The 18,818-nt window shown below is 31.7% G+C and overlaps 12 protein-coding genes across 12 annotated transcripts; 7 read left to right on the top strand and 5 right to left on the bottom strand. All coding sequences in view use genetic code 6, as the record gives it.

The window, feature by feature from the left end:
* Positions 1-7: 7 nt before the first annotated feature.
* Positions 8-2,584, bottom strand: SS50377_20886 (uncharacterized protein; the record flags this gene model as incomplete). The annotated part of the gene is made up of 1 exon (XM_067904823.1): positions 8-2,584. The coding sequence occupies one exon, from the start codon at positions 2,582-2,584 to the stop codon at positions 8-10; it is 2,577 nt and encodes an 858-aa protein (XP_067768305.1).
* Positions 2,585-3,983: 1,399 nt separating this feature from the next.
* Positions 3,984-4,475, top strand: SS50377_20885 (uncharacterized protein; the record flags this gene model as incomplete). The annotated part of the gene is made up of 1 exon (XM_067904822.1): positions 3,984-4,475. The coding sequence occupies one exon, from the start codon at positions 3,984-3,986 to the stop codon at positions 4,473-4,475; it is 492 nt and encodes a 163-aa protein (XP_067768304.1).
* Positions 4,476-5,171: 696 nt separating this feature from the next.
* On the top strand, positions 5,172-5,714 carry SS50377_20884 (Ribosome subunit biogenesis protein NIP7; the record flags this gene model as incomplete). Its single annotated transcript, XM_067904821.1, has 1 exon — positions 5,172-5,714. The coding sequence occupies one exon, from the start codon at positions 5,172-5,174 to the stop codon at positions 5,712-5,714; it is 543 nt and encodes a 180-aa protein (XP_067768303.1).
* Positions 5,715-6,126: 412 nt separating this feature from the next.
* SS50377_20883 (uncharacterized protein) lies at positions 6,127-6,840 on the top strand (the record flags this gene model as incomplete). The annotated part of the gene is made up of 1 exon (XM_067904820.1): positions 6,127-6,840. One exon carries the CDS (start codon positions 6,127-6,129, stop codon positions 6,838-6,840), a length of 714 nt encoding a protein of 237 aa, XP_067768302.1.
* A 571-nt stretch (positions 6,841-7,411) lies between these two features.
* On the bottom strand, positions 7,412-8,065 carry SS50377_20882 (uncharacterized protein; the record flags this gene model as incomplete). Its single annotated transcript, XM_067904819.1, has 1 exon — positions 7,412-8,065. One exon carries the CDS (start codon positions 8,063-8,065, stop codon positions 7,412-7,414), a length of 654 nt encoding a protein of 217 aa, XP_067768301.1.
* Positions 8,066-8,133: 68 nt separating this feature from the next.
* Positions 8,134-8,973, bottom strand: SS50377_20881 (U3 small nucleolar ribonucleoprotein IMP4; the record flags this gene model as incomplete). The annotated part of the gene is made up of 1 exon (XM_067904818.1): positions 8,134-8,973. The coding sequence occupies one exon, from the start codon at positions 8,971-8,973 to the stop codon at positions 8,134-8,136; it is 840 nt and encodes a 279-aa protein (XP_067768300.1).
* Positions 8,974-9,186: 213 nt separating this feature from the next.
* On the top strand, positions 9,187-9,825 carry SS50377_20880 (uncharacterized protein; the record flags this gene model as incomplete). Its single annotated transcript, XM_067904817.1, has 1 exon — positions 9,187-9,825. The coding sequence occupies one exon, from the start codon at positions 9,187-9,189 to the stop codon at positions 9,823-9,825; it is 639 nt and encodes a 212-aa protein (XP_067768299.1).
* Positions 9,826-10,396: 571 nt separating this feature from the next.
* On the top strand, positions 10,397-11,614 carry SS50377_20879 (Acid phosphatase; the record flags this gene model as incomplete). The annotated part of the gene is made up of 1 exon (XM_067904816.1): positions 10,397-11,614. The coding sequence occupies one exon, from the start codon at positions 10,397-10,399 to the stop codon at positions 11,612-11,614; it is 1,218 nt and encodes a 405-aa protein (XP_067768298.1).
* A 1,885-nt stretch (positions 11,615-13,499) lies between these two features.
* On the top strand, positions 13,500-15,536 carry SS50377_20878 (uncharacterized protein; the record flags this gene model as incomplete). Its single annotated transcript, XM_067904815.1, has 1 exon — positions 13,500-15,536. One exon carries the CDS (start codon positions 13,500-13,502, stop codon positions 15,534-15,536), a length of 2,037 nt encoding a protein of 678 aa, XP_067768297.1.
* Positions 15,537-15,546: 10 nt separating this feature from the next.
* Positions 15,547-15,963, bottom strand: SS50377_20877 (uncharacterized protein; the record flags this gene model as incomplete). The annotated part of the gene is made up of 1 exon (XM_067904814.1): positions 15,547-15,963. One exon carries the CDS (start codon positions 15,961-15,963, stop codon positions 15,547-15,549), a length of 417 nt encoding a protein of 138 aa, XP_067768296.1.
* Positions 15,964-16,354: 391 nt separating this feature from the next.
* SS50377_20876 (Protein phosphatase 2C) lies at positions 16,355-17,563 on the top strand (the record flags this gene model as incomplete). The annotated part of the gene is made up of 1 exon (XM_067904813.1): positions 16,355-17,563. One exon carries the CDS (start codon positions 16,355-16,357, stop codon positions 17,561-17,563), a length of 1,209 nt encoding a protein of 402 aa, XP_067768295.1.
* A 316-nt stretch (positions 17,564-17,879) lies between these two features.
* Positions 17,880-18,719, bottom strand: SS50377_20875 (Transmembrane domain-containing protein; the record flags this gene model as incomplete). Its single annotated transcript, XM_067904812.1, has 1 exon — positions 17,880-18,719. The coding sequence occupies one exon, from the start codon at positions 18,717-18,719 to the stop codon at positions 17,880-17,882; it is 840 nt and encodes a 279-aa protein (XP_067768294.1).
* Between the last annotated feature and the right edge of the window lie 99 nt (positions 18,720-18,818).

Genomic DNA, 18,818 nt, shown 5'->3' with positions numbered 1-18,818 from the left:
AATACGCTCACTGGAGACTAGCAATTCGCGCGTAGACGCCGAGAATTTCATTTTCGGCCTCGCGAATCTTTCGTCGCAGGTTCTGCAGCCGCAGGCCATGCTGCAGGAGCCACGGGCGCCCGATCCCGCCCGGATGCCTGCAGACGTGCGCCTGCGGCTGCATGCGGCCCCCGGCGAAGCCGATTTTCTCAATGTTGCTGTAGATGAACAGGTTCGTTCCGAACGCGCTCGCGTAGTCCTGCGGCTGGTCCGTCTGGATTAGCAGGTTCTGGGCGTCTGGAATGCCGTCAAATCGGACGTTCGAGCCAGTGAGGATGAGCCGCTGCAGGTTCACCAGGTGCGCCAGCGGCAAAACCTGCTCGACGGCGGACTGGGCGATGGAAATTTCGACCAGCGAGCTGCTGAGGTTTTTCAGCGGTATATTGGCCGAATTGAGCGTTAAAATCATCAGATTCTGCAAGTTAGCTAGCTGGAGGTCCGGCAGGTCCATTTGGTTCAGTTCGAGCTGAACCAGCGAGCGCGGAAGGGCACTGCCGAAGTTCAGCTGCGAGTTGCTGATAGAGAGCTGTTTTAGCGTTTCCAATCCCGTAAAATCTTGGATATTTGGAATGGTCGTTGTCGATATAGCGAGTTGCGTTGTTGATGGTAAAATAACTTAAAACGTGCAGGCATTAATCGAAAGTTCCTAAATAGTGAGAGAGGACATATCTATATCATGCTTAATATTATAGAGCTTCACACTAGTTAAATTTTGAAGACAATTAAAATCCAAAAATGTACTTTCATGTGCTATTAAGCTAGTTGTTTGGTGGAAAATCATTGTGGAAACATCGGTATTTTATGTGCTTACGTGTTTCACGATAAATTAAAATTAGTTGGACGTGATCGAACAATTTTTTAAATAGCAATCTTAAATTTTTGTGCCAACCCCTTCTAGAGATTAAATTTTGCAAGATATCACTGAAAATTTATTTATTAGAGACGGAATAGCTAAGGAATTAAGATTAAGATGAATTAGAAATATATCTTTACATTCTTCAATTTTAAGATCATCTAATTAACAATCTTAGAGGCATATATGATCAGACTTTAGTATGTGAAGACACCCTTAAGATTATACGTGAACTAAGGATAGTGATTCTAACTTTACAGCAGGGAGATTTGGGATTGATAATAATTTTTATAAAGACAAAACCTTAAGAGAAGAGAAATTAATATCAAGTAATTCAAGTTTTGCTCCATCCATAAATATATTTTTTAAATTAACTGATCGAGAAAAATCGAGGCTAAAATTATTAGATGTCTACAAATGGAAATCTACGATAGTATCTGAAAATATACCAGTATTCAATTGAGCTTAAGATTCAGTAATATATAAAAATTATAGATTATCAACATTAAAAATGCTATTATTGCATGCAGAATGTAGTTTTATAGTTTTTGCCGTAACGGGGCTTTAAAAGTCAACATCAGAGAACGAGATATTAATATCCTCAATGTTTGACTAACTAATTTATCCCAAATTACACTATTATACTATTAAAGTTATTATAGAATTAGGCAAATCTACCTATTAAGATTCACATGCTGAGAGATCCAGAGATTAAATACTCTAAAAATCTGATAAGTGTAAATGATTAATTGTTATATTTTATAAAACAATAGAGATAATATTATTTCGCTAGTGTGAACTTAATCTATTAGAATCAATAACTTAATTATAAAGGAGTTAATGATATTGAGAGCATTCTATGAAAGAAGAGTCTTTGAGTTTTAAAGTAAAATCCTACCGGCCTAATAGGCGTAGTTTAACTGTATTCATATTAATTTAATATTATTAAAGATCTTAATAGATCCTAGTTAGAATAACTCGCTCTCCAACTACTGAAATATTAGCATTTTCTACTTTTAAAACTTAAAGGTTAGGAGTATGCTAAAGATTAATTTCAAAAACTACACCTTAAACTTCACAATGCACCAAACTAGAAAAAGCACCATAGTATTCAAATTTAGTACCATTTACACATAGATAAATTAATTTTTCTACATTTCTAAGTATAGCCTTATTTTTAAGCCATTATAAAGTTAATGACTCTAAAGTTGATGGTAAATCTGCATTCAAGTTAACTTTAACATCTATCAATGATAATATTTTTAGCTTTGGAGGAAGTATAGTAATTTACATAGCTTGAGCAATATTCCTTAGAGATATAGATTCTAATGTATCTAAATTAATTATTTACTAAATGTTAGTGACAGAGCAATACGAAATATCAATATTAATTAAAGTGTATACAGGTAAGATAACTGACTAATTAATAGACTTGAAACTTATTGATTAACAATTTCTAAGTATCGATAAATCAAGTTAACTAATAAATTAAATTGTATCCAGCTCTATACTAATTAACTGAGATTATTAAAATATCGATACATCATGTACAATACAATTTTATAAGATAATCTTAATGGGTGACAAACTAAACGATTTATCAAAACAAAGATGTGTATATGAATTATATCGGCATTCTAATGTATTAATTGAGTTGGAAGTACTAATTTATACCAAAAAATGTGTATTCATTATTTTTATGAAAGATGTTAAATATATTATATAATAATCATTATAATAAATTTAGTATTTGCTCGTTACGTAAATTTATTTTAAAAGTCAAATAACTGATATACTACTATTGTGAATGTGTTGATAATATTACTTATTCCGGAAAATACCCTTTTAAAAAGAATGTACTATTGTAATTTTCGATATGTGTGGATTATTAAAACGAGGTATTAACAAGATCAATATTATTAATATTGGACAAATCTAAATAATTTAGGTGTGAATTATATTCTATAGTAACATACTTAATTATATTATCAGTGGAAAATTCGTTAACTTATGCGTTTATTAGCACAGTATCTATTTATGAAGTAAATATTTTAATTTTACTATTCTAACTAAAGATATACTAGTTTAATATTCGTGAATCATAAATATTTATATCATTATTAGTACTATTATTAATTATAACGTTACATTCAGTAATATTTATTTGGATATTTTTCTAAGCAATAATGTTATCGATATCAAGGAACTACATTTACCATAAATTAAGTTATTCAAGATTTTAAAGATTATTAAATTACAGCTAAGATATATTATGAATTCCCTTTAACTATAACGATTTAAGTTTGTTGTTCAGTTTAATATCTAGCTTATAATTTTATAATAAATGTATTTCTATTTCGTCTAAGCTAGTATTTTCTATCACTATATTATCTACTCTATTATTATCTATCACTAAATTTTAAATCTGTTATTTCTTAAGCTATGCTTATTTTACTTTTAGTAGTTATTCATCGATAATATCAATTGATAAATCAGGGAGAATAATCTAACCAATGATTAGAGTTTTAATGAAATTGCTAAAAATTTAATAAGGGCTCTCATAATTCTATTAAAAAGAAATAATATTTGAAACTACAGGCTGCATAGCATGTTTAGAATAAAGCTTATGGTCTTTAAGAAAAGCTATATTATAATTATCTTGAAAAAACATACTATTCTAAAATGATATATTAAGTTCCTCTATAGAGCACTCTTATAATATAAGAGATTTCAGATACTTAAAGTCAATAAGATTAAATGATTATAACTAACAATTTAGTAATTAAATTTCTAATACTTAGCAGTTAAAGTTATTAATAATTTAATAATTTTCGAGATAGACCTTAGTAAATTGATTGTTTTAACAAAATTGATACACATTATTATTAGTTTTGTTAAGAGATAAATGTCTCATTATTAAATATGTAAATTATTATTTATTATACTTTTGTTAAGTTAGTTTTATTTTATTTTGCTTTATTTTTTATTATATTAATATCTTCTAAATTTATAATTATTAAATATTTACAGTTTAGTTTCAGACAATAGGTATTAATTTAAATTTAAATAAAATTCTATTCTATTCAGTAAAATGGGGAATACTACATCAAAATCAAAACCAATTGAAACTCCGGACTTACCTAGCTAATTGTCATTCATAAATTCTGTTTAAATTTAGTATGCAACAGATGTATTTAATAAATTTGATACTTCAAACGATGGAAAAATTTAACTTACTGAAGCGATACAAGGGTTCAAGTCAATGAAAATTACCTTCGATGAAAATACTCTTAGGAAAATTATATTTCTTGTTGATTCTGACTTTGATGGTGAGCTAGATTTAAAGGAATTTATCAGACTATTCATTATTGCAGAAATCAGTAAAAAAGATATTAAGGTGTAGCAGGAGCTTATGTTATTTTTAGCAGCAGACTTAAATTTTAATGGGAAAATAGATAAATAAGAATATCAAATCATTTGCTAAAAATGTGGCTACCCAGTTAACTTTGACTGCTTTTAAGGCAAGAATGAAATTGGGGTGGATCTATTTATTTAACAATTAAAGTAGCTAAAAAACTTGTGATTTAATGTGATAAATATGTATAATATAATAATATCACATTCTCTTCTTTAGCTGGCCTATGAAATGTTGAAGTTCCACTTTGTCTGCTAATTATTACTTTAATAAATTATGATTTAATGAATTAATTTCTTGCTTTATTTTCTATATCTGCTCACCTGCAGCTTAATCTGACGCTATGATATCTGCTCTTTTTGTTATTTCTGATAATTTGTTAAGTGCTATTGAACAGTTAATATTTAGTTTAACAAACTCTATATAAAATAGATAGGCATCATTAAATGATATAAAGATTAGAAGAAGTGAGTCGTTGATCTATTTAATTTACATTCTACTAAAAATATCATTAATTTATGGTATTTTAAAATTCATCATTTGACCCTATATATCTTAAATGCTTTATTAATAAAAAATAATCTAAACAATTTATTAATGTTACATACTATGATGCGAATGGCTTTAATGTTAGTTATTTTAATTTTAATAATTATTACTTTAATGATAGTTTCCATAATTATTACCATACTACCCTTATTATTAATAATTTTAACTATTACCTTGCCCGTAATTCATTTTTATGAGGAAAGACTACTTAAAAATAATATATAGATAAAATTTAAATATAAATGTGTAATGTAATGTATTTTCATATTTATATATTATAATAGATCGTTTTCCCTCCGCAATCCACTCCTAAAAATGCGTGAGCTCAAGGATACCGAAGCGACTGCTATGTTTGAAAAGCTAGCAAAATTTATAGGTGAAGCATCTAAAATATTATTAGATCGTAAGGATGCAGATTTCGTTTTCCGTGTAATCAAAAACCGTGTTTATTATCTACCAAAATCGTTAGAAAATTATTGCCACCCAGCAGCAGCAGACAATCTTTGTGGTGCCGGTGTTTTTATAGGTAAGTTAACGCATCATGGCAGATTCCATCTATCTATCCCTGCTCTGCCACTTCTTGAGCAGTTCGCTCCTCACCGAGTTCATCTCACTAAAAACGCTACTATGGGATTCCTATATGGAAATGATGTAAATAGAGCTCAAATTGGTAAAATAACTGATCAGATTCCAGACCAAGCAGGTGTTTTAGTCTGTGATACCGATGGGTTTGGTATTGGCTTTGGAGTCAGCACAAAAAGCGGGATTGATGCAATGAGAAGCGAGTACGGTGTCAAAATTGTTATTAGGCAGGGTGATGTTGGCGAATATTTAAGAAGTTAGGAGGGTATGTTTTGAGCTTTTTCTTTAAGTTTTTATATTATTTTATTAGTGTATTGTGATATCATACTGAATTTTTTTAGTTAAGCATAAGTATATTCTAACTTTATAATATATGTTAGAAAAGTAGTAGTTTTGTGAGAATATTTAGAATATATGATTATTTTAGTATTTTATTTAATTTAGTAAACTAAAAGGACAACTAATTTATAAAATGATAATTTCTAATATAAATTATTGATTACAACTAATTTTATTTTACTGTAGGTTTTTTTTAACTAAAATTGACTATAATTTCAAAAAACTGAGATACTGCATAATTGTTCTATAAATTAATACATATTAACCATATAAACGTATTATTTCAAATAGATATATGTTTATTTATATAGAATATAATCTAAATTATGCCACTCCAAAAATAATTATAATGGCCGCTGAAGTATTTATTAATGAAAGATCTTCAGGGAAGTTACTCTCACATATAATAATTAATCCTATATTATCAACTTATCCTTAACTAACATCAACTTTTATTACATCCTTCTTCTCAGCAGTTTAGTAGAAGTCATTCATGCCGCTGACATTCCTACAATTCGAGACATTTTCACTGAGTTTCGACTAAAATTCTAAAATATAACTTATTGTTGCATCTAAATTATCATCTGCTCATTATCTCCGGGCTTTTGCCAGATAGGCAGTTCTTTTATCAACAGTGCTCACAAACAGCTCAATATTAGAATTAGAATGGAACCGTATCCATTTTCGCATTCTGTAGCAATTAGTATAGGAGGCGAAACGATTATAATTTATTCGAGGTAGTGGGTTATTTCTACGTGAAAAAGTAGACGAAAAGGGAGAATTTATGGAAAATTTTCGCGGAAGCGCTGAAAAAGTACGCATTGAATTTAAAGAAAGACCAAATGGGTAGTTCTGGTTAGGATAAGATATGGCAGTACGCTGTGATAACGTAATTTTGGTTGTATAATTTGATAAAAATGCAGTGTTTGAGTAAATCGGGGATGGTGAAGAAATCTAAAGAGGCCGATTTGGTATTGTTGGTTTCCCTGGAAGTGATGATATATGCGCAGAGGTTAGCTAGATCGCATAAAGCTGTAGGGAGTGCGTGGAGATGATTGTGTGATCAGGGTTGAAACGAGTGAATAATGATCTTTTCCGTGTGTAGTTTGGTTATATCATATATTTTTATAAGTTTCAAGGGTGGGTCAAGGAAATTTAATAGATCGGTTGTAAATTCACTAGGATTGCTTATATAAAGTATCGGCCATTCTAATATTTACAAAAGTTAGAAAATTTATGGAGATACACGGCAATTTATGCCTTTTATTTATATAAATGTATCAATATTTTTCTTAAATTAGCTATAATATTTATGCCGACTGACATATCGTTAAATATTGATCTCAAAACTATGAGTGGTAAAACTACAATATGAATTTATATCTATAATATTTATTACAATTAGAGATGATTATTGCAATAATTTTAATTGCAAGATGTCCTATGCATTATGTTTTTAGTATTTTTATAATAAATGCATTTTGTTAATATAGTTACTAATATATAATAATATATAATGTAATTTTAATACCTATCTATTCGAATCGATGTTTATTAATTACGTAGAATTTATATTGGTTTTTATTTTTCGAAAGCCTGCTAAAATTTAACGATAACCTTAAATAAATCACCCATCATCCGAACATTGCCTCCTCTTCTGCATTCTTCATATTTTTAGCGTTTATGGCCTGCCCGTCAAATTTTACTGCCCGAAATCCTTTTCCCATACTCTGCTATCCTTGTAAAACATCTTTAACAAACTATTTAACAATTTTCCCATAAAATTCGCTAGGTTTGAAAAGTCTCTCAGGCCTTAGCTTTGACTGGGCAATTCCTTCTCTTTCACCGCTTTTTCTGTCTTTCAAATTCATATCAATGATATAATGCTTTAAGGCCTCATTGAAAGCAAGAATTTTAGAGAATTTTGCCGCTGTTTCGTCCTTTGGGGCTTCTAAATTTGATTAGAAGAATTTTATCAGATGATCTTTAACGAAATTTTAAAGCAAAATCAGTGTCTGGTCATCATCCAGATCGGTTGATGAATTAAAAGTTGAGTTTTAAATAGATTTAGCTTTATATCGATTTATGGCTTCTAAATTTCTTGTAAGTGTTGTTTATTAAGCATCCAACTTCAGTTTAGCAGCTGCCTACGTTTCTTCAAGCTTGCGTTAAAAATCTGCATCCTGTAATGTCTTGATAGCCTATTGCTATATCTTGTCATAACCTTGAGGGCGCTCTAATGCAGGACGAAAGATTGGATTAATTTGATCAAAGAATTAGAGGCTCATGTGGAATGGTATTAATATTATTATAATACATAATATTATATTTTAATAAATAAAAATTGAAAATAATTTCACAGAATTTGTTGTTTAAAACTAGCACTAGAGAAGGTATTTAACTGCCATTCAACATCAGGTGCTTTTGCATCAATCGCATCTACTTGTATTCTGTAAGGATTCATATTGAATCGAGGACCTATTTCTTTCAGTAAAACTTCCTTTCCAACCCGTTCAAACACATGCTGTCTAAATACTACACAATCGCTTCGATTCACAAAACTAACTGCTCTTTCGCTCTCTGGTTTTGCTTGATCAAATAGATGTTTCATAACTTATGTTATTCGTTTTCCGATTTTGCTTTCCATACCCTCAAAAACTAATTGCGGCGCTTTTTCAGGTTAATTGTCGCCACCAACTTCACTTCTAAGCTAAATTTGGTTCAAGTTGAAATAAACTGTTGGACCGTGCGGTAAATGTGAGACGACCATACCGTCTGGTCTACCGCGTGTCTCATGTAGAATAATAATATCAGAAAAATCTGCTGCACGAGCTGAATTAACTAGTTAGTTTATTGTTGTTTAGCCTCTATTTACTCTTTATGTATTAGCGAAAACTATTTTAAGTTCTTTCGAAAATAATTTTAAACGAGGAGATGGCTCTCGCGATGTTGTGAGCAAAATCTTAGGCACTGTAACATGAGAATACTCATCTTCTAACGTTGGGGAATCTACACCATCGTATTTAGACTTGGTATTTAATGAAACTGCATCTTTTTACATATGTGAAGGTAAAGCAGCAACTCCAGTCAATGCATTTTACAGTTCTTAGCGTGCTTCGTAAGCATCATTATTTGAAGTCTACTAAAGAGCTCTCTGCTTGAATTCCATTCTGAGACGAGAATTACGACGGTTCATTTAGGGAAAGATAAAAGGAAAGAGATGATAAATTAATAATATATAATACTAGTATTAAACATTTTTGGAATTGTATTTTACCATACTATGCTATTATCTCATATATCTATAGTGTAAGATCAAATGGAGCTTTCCCGAATCTTAAAAACGTGCTCCATATCTGGAACAAATAATACTTTACGAAAGCATAGCACATTTAATTAATCAATATTGATGAATAAGAACTCTCTAGTATATGAACATAATAGATTTAAAGTATCAAGTTATATCGGTATTTTCTCTAAACTTCCATAAAAAATTGAATTATAAAGAGCCAGTAATTAAATTTTATTTAAGTAATACACACCTAAACTGCGGAAACCATTATAAGATACAGTTGATATAACCAATATTGGAAAAATCAAAATTAAAGTAAAATACTCTACTTCAAGACATAACTAAGAGGTTAAATTTATCGAAGAATCTTTATTTGGAGATGAAGTAGCATATATTATTAAAACATAAAGAAAGAGGCTAATTGTTGATATAATTAGAAGTTTTATTAAGTAGAAGTAAAATTGCGTAAAATTTCCTATTAAACTTGAAAAATTTAGACTTATTAAGTATTAAGGCACTTTAATTTTTAACTGTTAAGATAATTAAAAGGAAGTAGATCTTATTCTTGTTAATCTTAAAAAATATTATGAATAATTATTTTAGGATAAGGGAAGGACTTTTCGATAAATTATGTTTCTTAAATATTAAAAACATATATCTGATATATATGTATTATATTAGGACTAAGATACATATACAAACAAGTTTTGTAAGTCTATTTTAATAACGATTGACATGGTAAAATATTTCAAATGAATTTAGTGATTGATTTATTTTATTAATTATAACCTAAGTTCTTTCGCTTATAATAATGAATTTTGTTAGTAGATAAAGTTTATTTAAACCATTCTAGGAGATATATATTTCATGTTGTTCTGAATGAAGCTTAAGTAATTATTATTTAAATTTTTGTGAAACCTAAGAGCTCAGAAATGCTACTTATATTTATCATTATTAATAAATTTTTGTTTAATAACTTAGATTCAAATATTTGTTGTGCAAATATATTATTAAGTTAAACACTATTAGTTACTCTTATTTTATTTCATTGTCCGGAATGAAGAAAATTGATCATTTATCATTTTTAAATTTTTAAATAGTTATAATATACCCTATTCTAAATAATATCAGTAATTTCATTGTATTTTCAGAATATATTCTAATACTTTATTAAATATTCAAGTCAATTATAACCCAATCTAAGCTGTGCAAATAATAGTAATTTTGAGTTAAAATAATAGTCTAATGGTTATTACCATATTGTGTATTCTATAATATTAATATAAAATTGTTAAACGAGCTTACTATTTTAGTTTTAATTTTTAAAATGACAATAATACCAGCATTATCTGATAATGATCAAAACATTGTTATTATGCATTAATGTCCTAATATGGACCATTCTAAAAATTTAAAGAAAAGAGGTGTTATTATAAGTGTTGCACTTTTAGTAATCGCGGTGTGTATTATTGTCACAATTGTTTTAGCTATCATATTTACAATGACACCTAAATCTAATCTTAAAAAGGTTATTGTAATAGCCAGACATGGGGCCAGAACGTCTTTTTTTAAAATTCCTTAATCAGTGGTTCCTGAATGGTAATGTGATTTGCCATAAAAGATATCATATGATAAATAGCTAATCTTACTTAATACTACCACGCCTACACCATGTCCTCCTGGAGAATTGGTTAAAAAAGGATTTTAGTAGCATCAAGAAGTAGGTTTAATCCTTAAAAAGGATTATATAGATTCTGGATTTATATAATCTAACTACAATCCATCTGAGATAAAATTACGTAGCACAAATACTACTCGAACACGAGCTTCTTTATTGGGATAACTTTCTGTACTTTTTCCGAATAACAAATAGTTTGATGTAGAAATGGTAGAAAATTTAAACGATGGATACCATCCATAATGGCCTTGTACTTGGTAGACTAAGTTAAAGGAAAATAATTATGTCAAGTATGAGTCTGACTTCCCTACTAAGGTGGAGCTTAATTAATATAATGGATATCTTAAAACCACAAATTGGGATTGGTATATGATGTGGGATTCACTACGTGCAATTACTGGACGTGGAGATAAGTTGCCTTCTGTAGTAACTGATACAGTTTATAAATAAATTGAAAAAGCCAATAATGCATATTGGAAGCACTGGTTTTGTAATGCAGACAAAAATGATATGGTAAAAATTGTTTAAATAAATATTGGTCCAATATTTTCGGATATTATCTAAAAATTAACAACGGATACATAAAAAATGAGTATTATTACTGCACATGATACTACACTAGCACCTTTAATGACAGTTTTAACTAATAGTAACTGGAATTGTGATTAGCCTAAATTTGCAGCTTTTATTTAAATTGAAATGAATAAATAAGATCAAATAAGTGTGAAATATTTAGGAAAATAAGTCAACACTTTAGAATGTGTAGGAAAATCATATTGTACAATGTCAGAGCTTACGCAATTGTTTTAAAAATATATTGTATCTGGTTAAAGCAGAATAGATTTATGCGAGAGCACTAACATATGATTATTAGTGTTGATTTTATAATATAATTCATTGGAAATAGCAATTAATAAGCATAACATTCATATTTTAAAAAGCTATAAATATTCACATATTTCACTAATTTACATTCAATTAACAATTAAGTTTAATAATTAATTTACAATAATAAAACTATAGATATAACATTGTGTAATTTTTAACTGTATAAGATGACTTAAAATTTTAATTTATAAATCAAACATTAGTTTAAACAAGTTAATAAAATTTATTGTTATATATGTATAGTTACATGTTAATTATTCATTGAAATAATAGTTAATTCATAATAATTAAAATAAGATGAAATATTTAATACTATTCATAGATGATAATTTTCATATTTTATGTTAATGATAAATTTGTAGTGTCTATTACGTTAATAAATTAGAAATTAGTATTCAAAAAATCAACATAACGCATAATCCTATTAATTTATCTATATTGCATAATATAGTTTACTGTAACCATTATAAAACAAAGAATAACCTTTACTAATCTTTTATAAATATAGATAGTTTATTTACGACAATCCAAATAATTTAGGAACATACTATCAAAAATAGTTTGAACTCATTAATAGACGAATTATCATTATACCATAATTTTGCATAACAGAATTCTGTATAATAATTTCTACTAAGATTTGAACTACTAAGGTAACTAGTACCATATATTTTAGCTACTGTACTTCAGACAAAAAATAAGTATCTTAAAGCAGTGTTAAAGTACTTAATGCAACTATCAACCCATTATTCTTCTCTTAAGTATAATATAAATTTATTTGGGAAGTTTATTTAATATTTTAAAAATAATATATATCTAAAAAAGTACCCATTATCTGAAAAAATACTTTCAATACTAAGCTTTATTTTCTCTAAACAAATATTCATTTTTTAATACATTTCAGTGTTCAAATTATAGTCTATTGATTTATTATAAATATCAAATTAAAGAAGGCCTTTATGCTTGAAAATATTTTAGTCTTAATATGGAAGCAACAATGCATGCATATGAGACTTTAGATTCTTAAAATTTCTGATAGATAATTGAATCATTTTTTGACGTGTAAGAGAGTCAATCGAACATAAGTATTGTGACTAATGAGTGATTTCTTAATATAATATTTCAATTAGTTCTAAATCAGAGCTATTCATTCTAGGCTAATCTAATACAAAAATTTTAAATTTAATTTTATCTCTAAATTTTTATTACTAATGCTAATTATTACTTAAATTATTGTCTACACTGTTCATTATCTATTAAATTTACATGTATTTATTGATTATAGTTTTATTCTGATATAATTTAATAGTACTAATATCATAACTTTTGTTATAATTAAGGACAGAGTTATTATTTTAAAGTAATGATGCACCTCGCAGTTTTGGGCTTTTGGACTTATATTTAACTTTAGCTTATAATAATATAGGAAGCATTTTCACCTATTATTATTCCTGTATATATTATTTATATTATTGTTCTTAATACATTACTAAAAAATATACTTATTAATAAAAATTAAATAAATTTATTAGCAGAACAGTTATTCAGGACAACTTTACAGTTGTTTTTGGATTTATTATTTTAATATATTAATTTATTGTTGCGGCTGGTTTAGTGTATTCAAATTATTAAGCTTTACAGAACTCACAGAATATGATTTTTGCTAATATTATATGCTATAGCTGCAAGTAATATTTTAATAGATACGAGACTGACATACAGAAGTAAAACTTTCAGTTTACAATCCTAGTTACAAAAATAAATTCTTTTAATCGAAAATCAATGCTTTAACATATTCATCAAATTTGAAGATTAATTATATTATAATATAATTTACTATATATTTTATCACCCACTTCTTTGAATGCCGACTATTTATGAACGTCTTGATATTCTTTTACCATAGGAAACTGTGCACCTTATCCCAGAATTAAACCACTTAACGTTAGAATTATTTGATTTGCTCCGCACAACACCAACGCAATAAAGCATAGATTATGCCTGTAAAGTAGCTTAGCAGCCTCACTGGATGCGAAAACTCACTGCATACTCAGTTCTCAAAAATTTTTAATCTGAAACTATTAAATTGCTAGCGTTTATTGATATTTAAAATGAGAAACGCGAAGTTCGCGACGCAGCAGCTCTCTGTCTGAGCTTCTAGGATGTTTAAGAAATTGTATTTACTAATGAGAAGTTCACTACCAACGAAGGAATGGCAGTTTTTTGCGGCTACGTCCTAGAAAAGTCCTTTAGAGACGACGCTTTGAGCTACTTACTAAATAACCTAAAATTTAACTCACCGGTTAAAACAGATAACGACTACGTGCACTGGTACACATGCAGGGCCCTCTGCCGTACGTTTTACGCCTAAAAACATGACTTTTCAACCTGCTACGAGAACGTCTTCTAAATGCTCTCCTCAGACGACCAGAAAACCAGAAAAGCTGCATCTGAGGCGTTTGGCATACTTTTATCCCAATTTGAATTCGATTTTTCACTTCAAACATTGATCTCAAAAATCGAAATTTCAAGCGCCTTCAGCGCGCAGACTCACGGAATTTTGCAGGCAATTTCTGTTGCCGTTCAAGTACACACGCAAACGCACGATTTTTACGTCAAAAGGAAGAGCCAAACACCTCAAATTGAAACGATTTAGCAGATTCTGCGCCTATACATGTCCTTGCCGGCGGAGATGTCGGTGGCCGCGCAGTCTGGAATCTATCAGAACGCACTGATTCTAGCGATCTAGCCGGCAAATTCGTTCATTAAACCCTTGCTAGAGCACGCGTCACCGCTCCAAATCGACGCTGGAATCACGGCGTCAATTTACATGCAAAAGTACTTCAGAGCGAATTTGGACGATTTGTACCTCGATTTGTACATTTTGACTTTCCACTCCGCGAAGCCGATTTCTGTACTGGCCAAAAGAGCGCTTTGCGGCGTTAAAACTGTGAGAGATTGCGAATAGGTGGTTCACTTTACTGTTCAGCGAATGAAGAGCGATTCGCCGGATGCCAGGGAGTGCGCAGTGCGCATGATCGAGGACTACATGAAACACCACGATTTAGCGTAAAATCAGTACGAAATCGTCAAAAAAGCTCTTCTTTCCTGCGCTTTCAACGAAACTGGCGGGCAGCTCTCACAAATGCCCAGAAAAGCAGCATTCGACACGTTCGAGCAGCTCGTAGGCAAAATCAGCCTCGATGACGTCCAAGACCTCACAATTCATCTCTTCAGAGAACGTGGTACGTTTTCTCCGAATTTGGCCAGATTTTTAGCGCTGAACTCCAAATCCGGCCTCGCAACGGTCGCAATTAACGCATTTGACGCCGTTTGCGCTGACATTGCAGATAGCTGCAGGACTTGTGTAAGCCTCATAAACTCAGATTTGCAAGAAGAACTTCTTACGGAAATCGATTTCTACAGCGAAAACGATATTTTGGCATTAAATGGCATATCTAGATTAATATACGCTCTAAAACTGTAGAATTTTCCCGTAGAAAAACTATCCGAGAAACTATCTCAGGTCCGCGAGTTGGCCGAGAACGACTGGTTCGATGAGATTTTTTCGATCCACGACGCCTATTTTCAGGCGATTTCTGGCCCATTTTGCGGCCCTTGCGGTGCCGAAAAGCTGAGGAAAACGGACGTCGAATTCGACGACTCACCGCACGAAACGGCTGCGTTTATGCGCGAAAACGCGCAGAATTCGGCGCTGATTCGCGCCGTTTTGGGCGATTTTGAGCTTCAAAATCTGACCGAAATCTTCCTGGACGGGCAGATTCAGCCCGAGTTCAAGCAGCTCCTCGCGGCCGGAACGGTAGGGCTGGGCGTCATTCTGCCACCCAAAAAGGAGCTCGACGTGAGGGCCAATGAGGTCGTCGTGAAGGCCACGAAGTGAGCGAAAATTTTCACGATTTGGAGGAAGTGTATTAGAGGGAGTGGAAAATCGAATTTGAATTGGAATTTTCGATTTTTAAAATGAGGTTCTAAAGCACTTTCTGGTCATTCTGGGTGCCTGCAAGGTCCAGGAGCGCGAAATCGACCGATTTGCGGGTCGAAATAAGCGTTTGGCGCTCAGTTTGGCTATTTTCAGATAGCGATAGCAGAAAGTCGATCATCTTGGTCTTTTGCTCCTAAATCGCGTACATGAGCGGTGTGAAGGCTAGATCGCGTAGAATGTCGATGTCGATTGCAGAAAGGTGGGCTAGGAATCCTGGAATGTCTTCAGTGTCTATGAATGAGTAGAGCGTGTTCAGGGGCTCATATGAGTTAAGTTTCAAGGTAGCATGGTTCAAGTTGTCGATTTCACAGTCAAGTGGGTCCATTAAATTCAAAGATAAGTTAGTAACATTAGTAGGAAGTCAGTCTGAGAGAAAAATGATATTAGCAAGGTTTGCGTTAAATGAAGCAGTTAATTTTATTTTTATGGTAGTATTACAGAATAATAGAAATCGGGGTTAAGTGTTTCTAGTTATCCGGAAAACAGGCAGCATTAGCAAAGTCAGAAATTATCAATAATAAATGCGAACAAGTTTACAAAAAGTATATAATAGGAAATAATTAATAGTGTTGTATATAGTATTTCTATTTATAAGGTATTATTTTTATTCGAAAAACTGATAGTAAATACGTTGTATATAAATGAAAATTAAATATCCTCATATGGTATAATATTTAAATAAACATAACATTTCGTCCACTCCAAATAAAGCTAAAATGTCAATCCCATCTACTGTAGCTCCTATTTTTTATGATTAATCATAGATTTTATCGATATCTCCTTAATTAGATGAGTTGATTATGTAATGTGATTAGTTATTGTCAGAAGCTAACTAAACAGTTGTAGATGCTGATAAACATATTGAGCTAGCAAAATCTGCATCCGAATCTCTTTAACGCCCACTTGCTTTATAGTAACGCGCAAGAGCAGCTGAACTGTAGATGCGCCAATTGCGTGCACGTGCTGGTATCTCAGCACCTAGACCTGAAGTTTTCATTAGCTTTGGCCATTGTACTATTTAAGGTAGAAGAGCTACTAATGAGGATGCTCATGCTGTTACACTTGTTGAACTTGATGGTAGAAGATTTAATATTGCTGGTGTGTTTGACGGTCATGCAGGAGATTAGGCTGCTATTTTCTGTGGAGAAAACTATACTCAGATGTTATAATAAAATGAAATGTTCCCAGCTGCTATTGATAGTGCTTTACGAACATGCTTTTTATAAATGGATAGAGCTTTCCTTCAGACTTGTAGATAAAGCGGATGTACTGCTGTTGCTGCAGTATTTGATGCAGAAAGTAATGTTTTGTATACTGCTAATGCAGGCGATGCTAGATGTGTCATCGGTACTAGATAGAAATATATTGAAGGTACTCATGACCATAAACCTAATGAAATAGGTGAAAGAGCTCGAGTTGAAGCTGCGGGTAGTTTTGTTACCACAATGTTCGGTGTGCCAAGAGTAAATGGTATGCTTGCTGTATCTAGAGCTATTGGAGATGACGAATATAAATAATTTGGTGTTATTGCGGAACCTGATGTACATGTTTTCGAAGTTGATGACTTAGAATATATATTATTAGCATGTGACGGCTTATTTGATGTTTTAAACAACGAATAAGTAGATAGTATCGTTCGCGGTTGTTTTGGTTTAATTTAACCTGAAGAAGAATATCCATTAGATGATCAGATGAAATTATTCTAAAAAGTTGCCAGATATTATATGGAAGGCAACGTTGAAGAAGCTGATCAATGTTTACTTGCTGCGGCTGGTATGACATTTGTAAACTTCAAAGTTTGTACTGAGCCTACCTAAAATATGACCAGAGAAGACCGCTGTGCAGCTACAATGACTAGAATGGCATATTTGTTGGGTTCAACTGATAATATTACAGTACTCATTGGTCTTGTCGACCAAAACTGATTCTTTTTATATGATCTTATTATATTTACCCTTTTAAAGTTTATTTTTATTATCACATAAAAATAAGGTTCTATTCAGCAGCACGTATATTCTATAACATTACTTTTATCTAAATACGCTATTAAAACAGCATCCAACTGATAAAGCTCTTACTTTTTACTATAAACTACGCATTTCTCACTAAAATCTTATTGTTCTTACCAATCAATTATATATGTTTTTGAAACGATCTCGTCACGAATTTGTAATTTAACAAAAAATTAGTGGCACAACTGGTTAAGCAGTTAATCACTCCAGTAAATTGGCACAAACCAACTCACATATACACGTTTCGAGCCTCCCTACTCTTTCGCATGAAGCAGAAGAACAAAAGCGCGCTCAGAACGAAGCTAAAAACGACGACGCAATAAAATCCGGCCACACTTCCCATCATGAAACTGTTGTAGTTCATGCCGTATATGCTGAAAATAACGCTGCAGAAGCTCACGGCTGTACTTACAAAGTTGAAGATGAGGGTGTACTTGATGATCTCATTGCGTGAGGAGGAAAGGTGCAGGTGGCGGTTGATTTGCTGGATTTTGACCAAATTCTCTACTTCACGGGCCTCGTGCCGGAGGTTCTGGTGGTTCTCAAGATAGTTCTCGATGATGTCGAAGTTGAGGATTTTCTGGTTCTCGGCCATGTTCTGCAAAATCGAAATTATGCTCTCGAGGCTCCGGATCACGCGTGCGACGTTCTGGAGCATCTTGACCATCTAACGCTCGCGCCGTGCCTACATGAGAATATTGTCGAACTATGATACAAGATCTTCGGAAATAAAAAGGTTAACCTGCTCGAACAGGTAGTCCAGAACGTTCGTCCCGCACTGTCGTTTTATCAGTGCGTTCCCCAGCTTCTGTGCCTGCTCGAATGGTAGGCGCCCCACTTTCAAAATAAGGACACCAAGTATGATGTCTGCTAGGAAGGATATCTGCTGGACAGAGATGAGGAGCCGATTTTTCTGGTTGTCGGGGTCCACGTAGTCAGACTCGATGAGGAAGAGGCGGAACTCACGATTTGACAGCTAGTAAGTCTTCTGGAACACCTACCGCGGCATGGAGTTCAATTTTGGGGCTGCAGAAGGTGTAAACAATAGAAATGTGACCTCGTCATTCATTTTAACAGGTATATAATAATTGTATAATAATGGTATTAAATGAAGTGAAAATCTAAGTCCCGAGGGTAGTTCTTAATTTGAATTTTGATTTATTTATCG

Source organism: Spironucleus salmonicida, chromosome 1, assembly GCF_000497125.1.
Source record: "Spironucleus salmonicida strain ATCC 50377 chromosome 1, whole genome shotgun sequence".
In the NCBI taxonomy this organism is placed as follows: domain Eukaryota; phylum Fornicata; order Diplomonadida; family Hexamitidae; genus Spironucleus; species Spironucleus salmonicida.
This window is presented reverse-complemented; position numbering and strand designations above follow the sequence as displayed.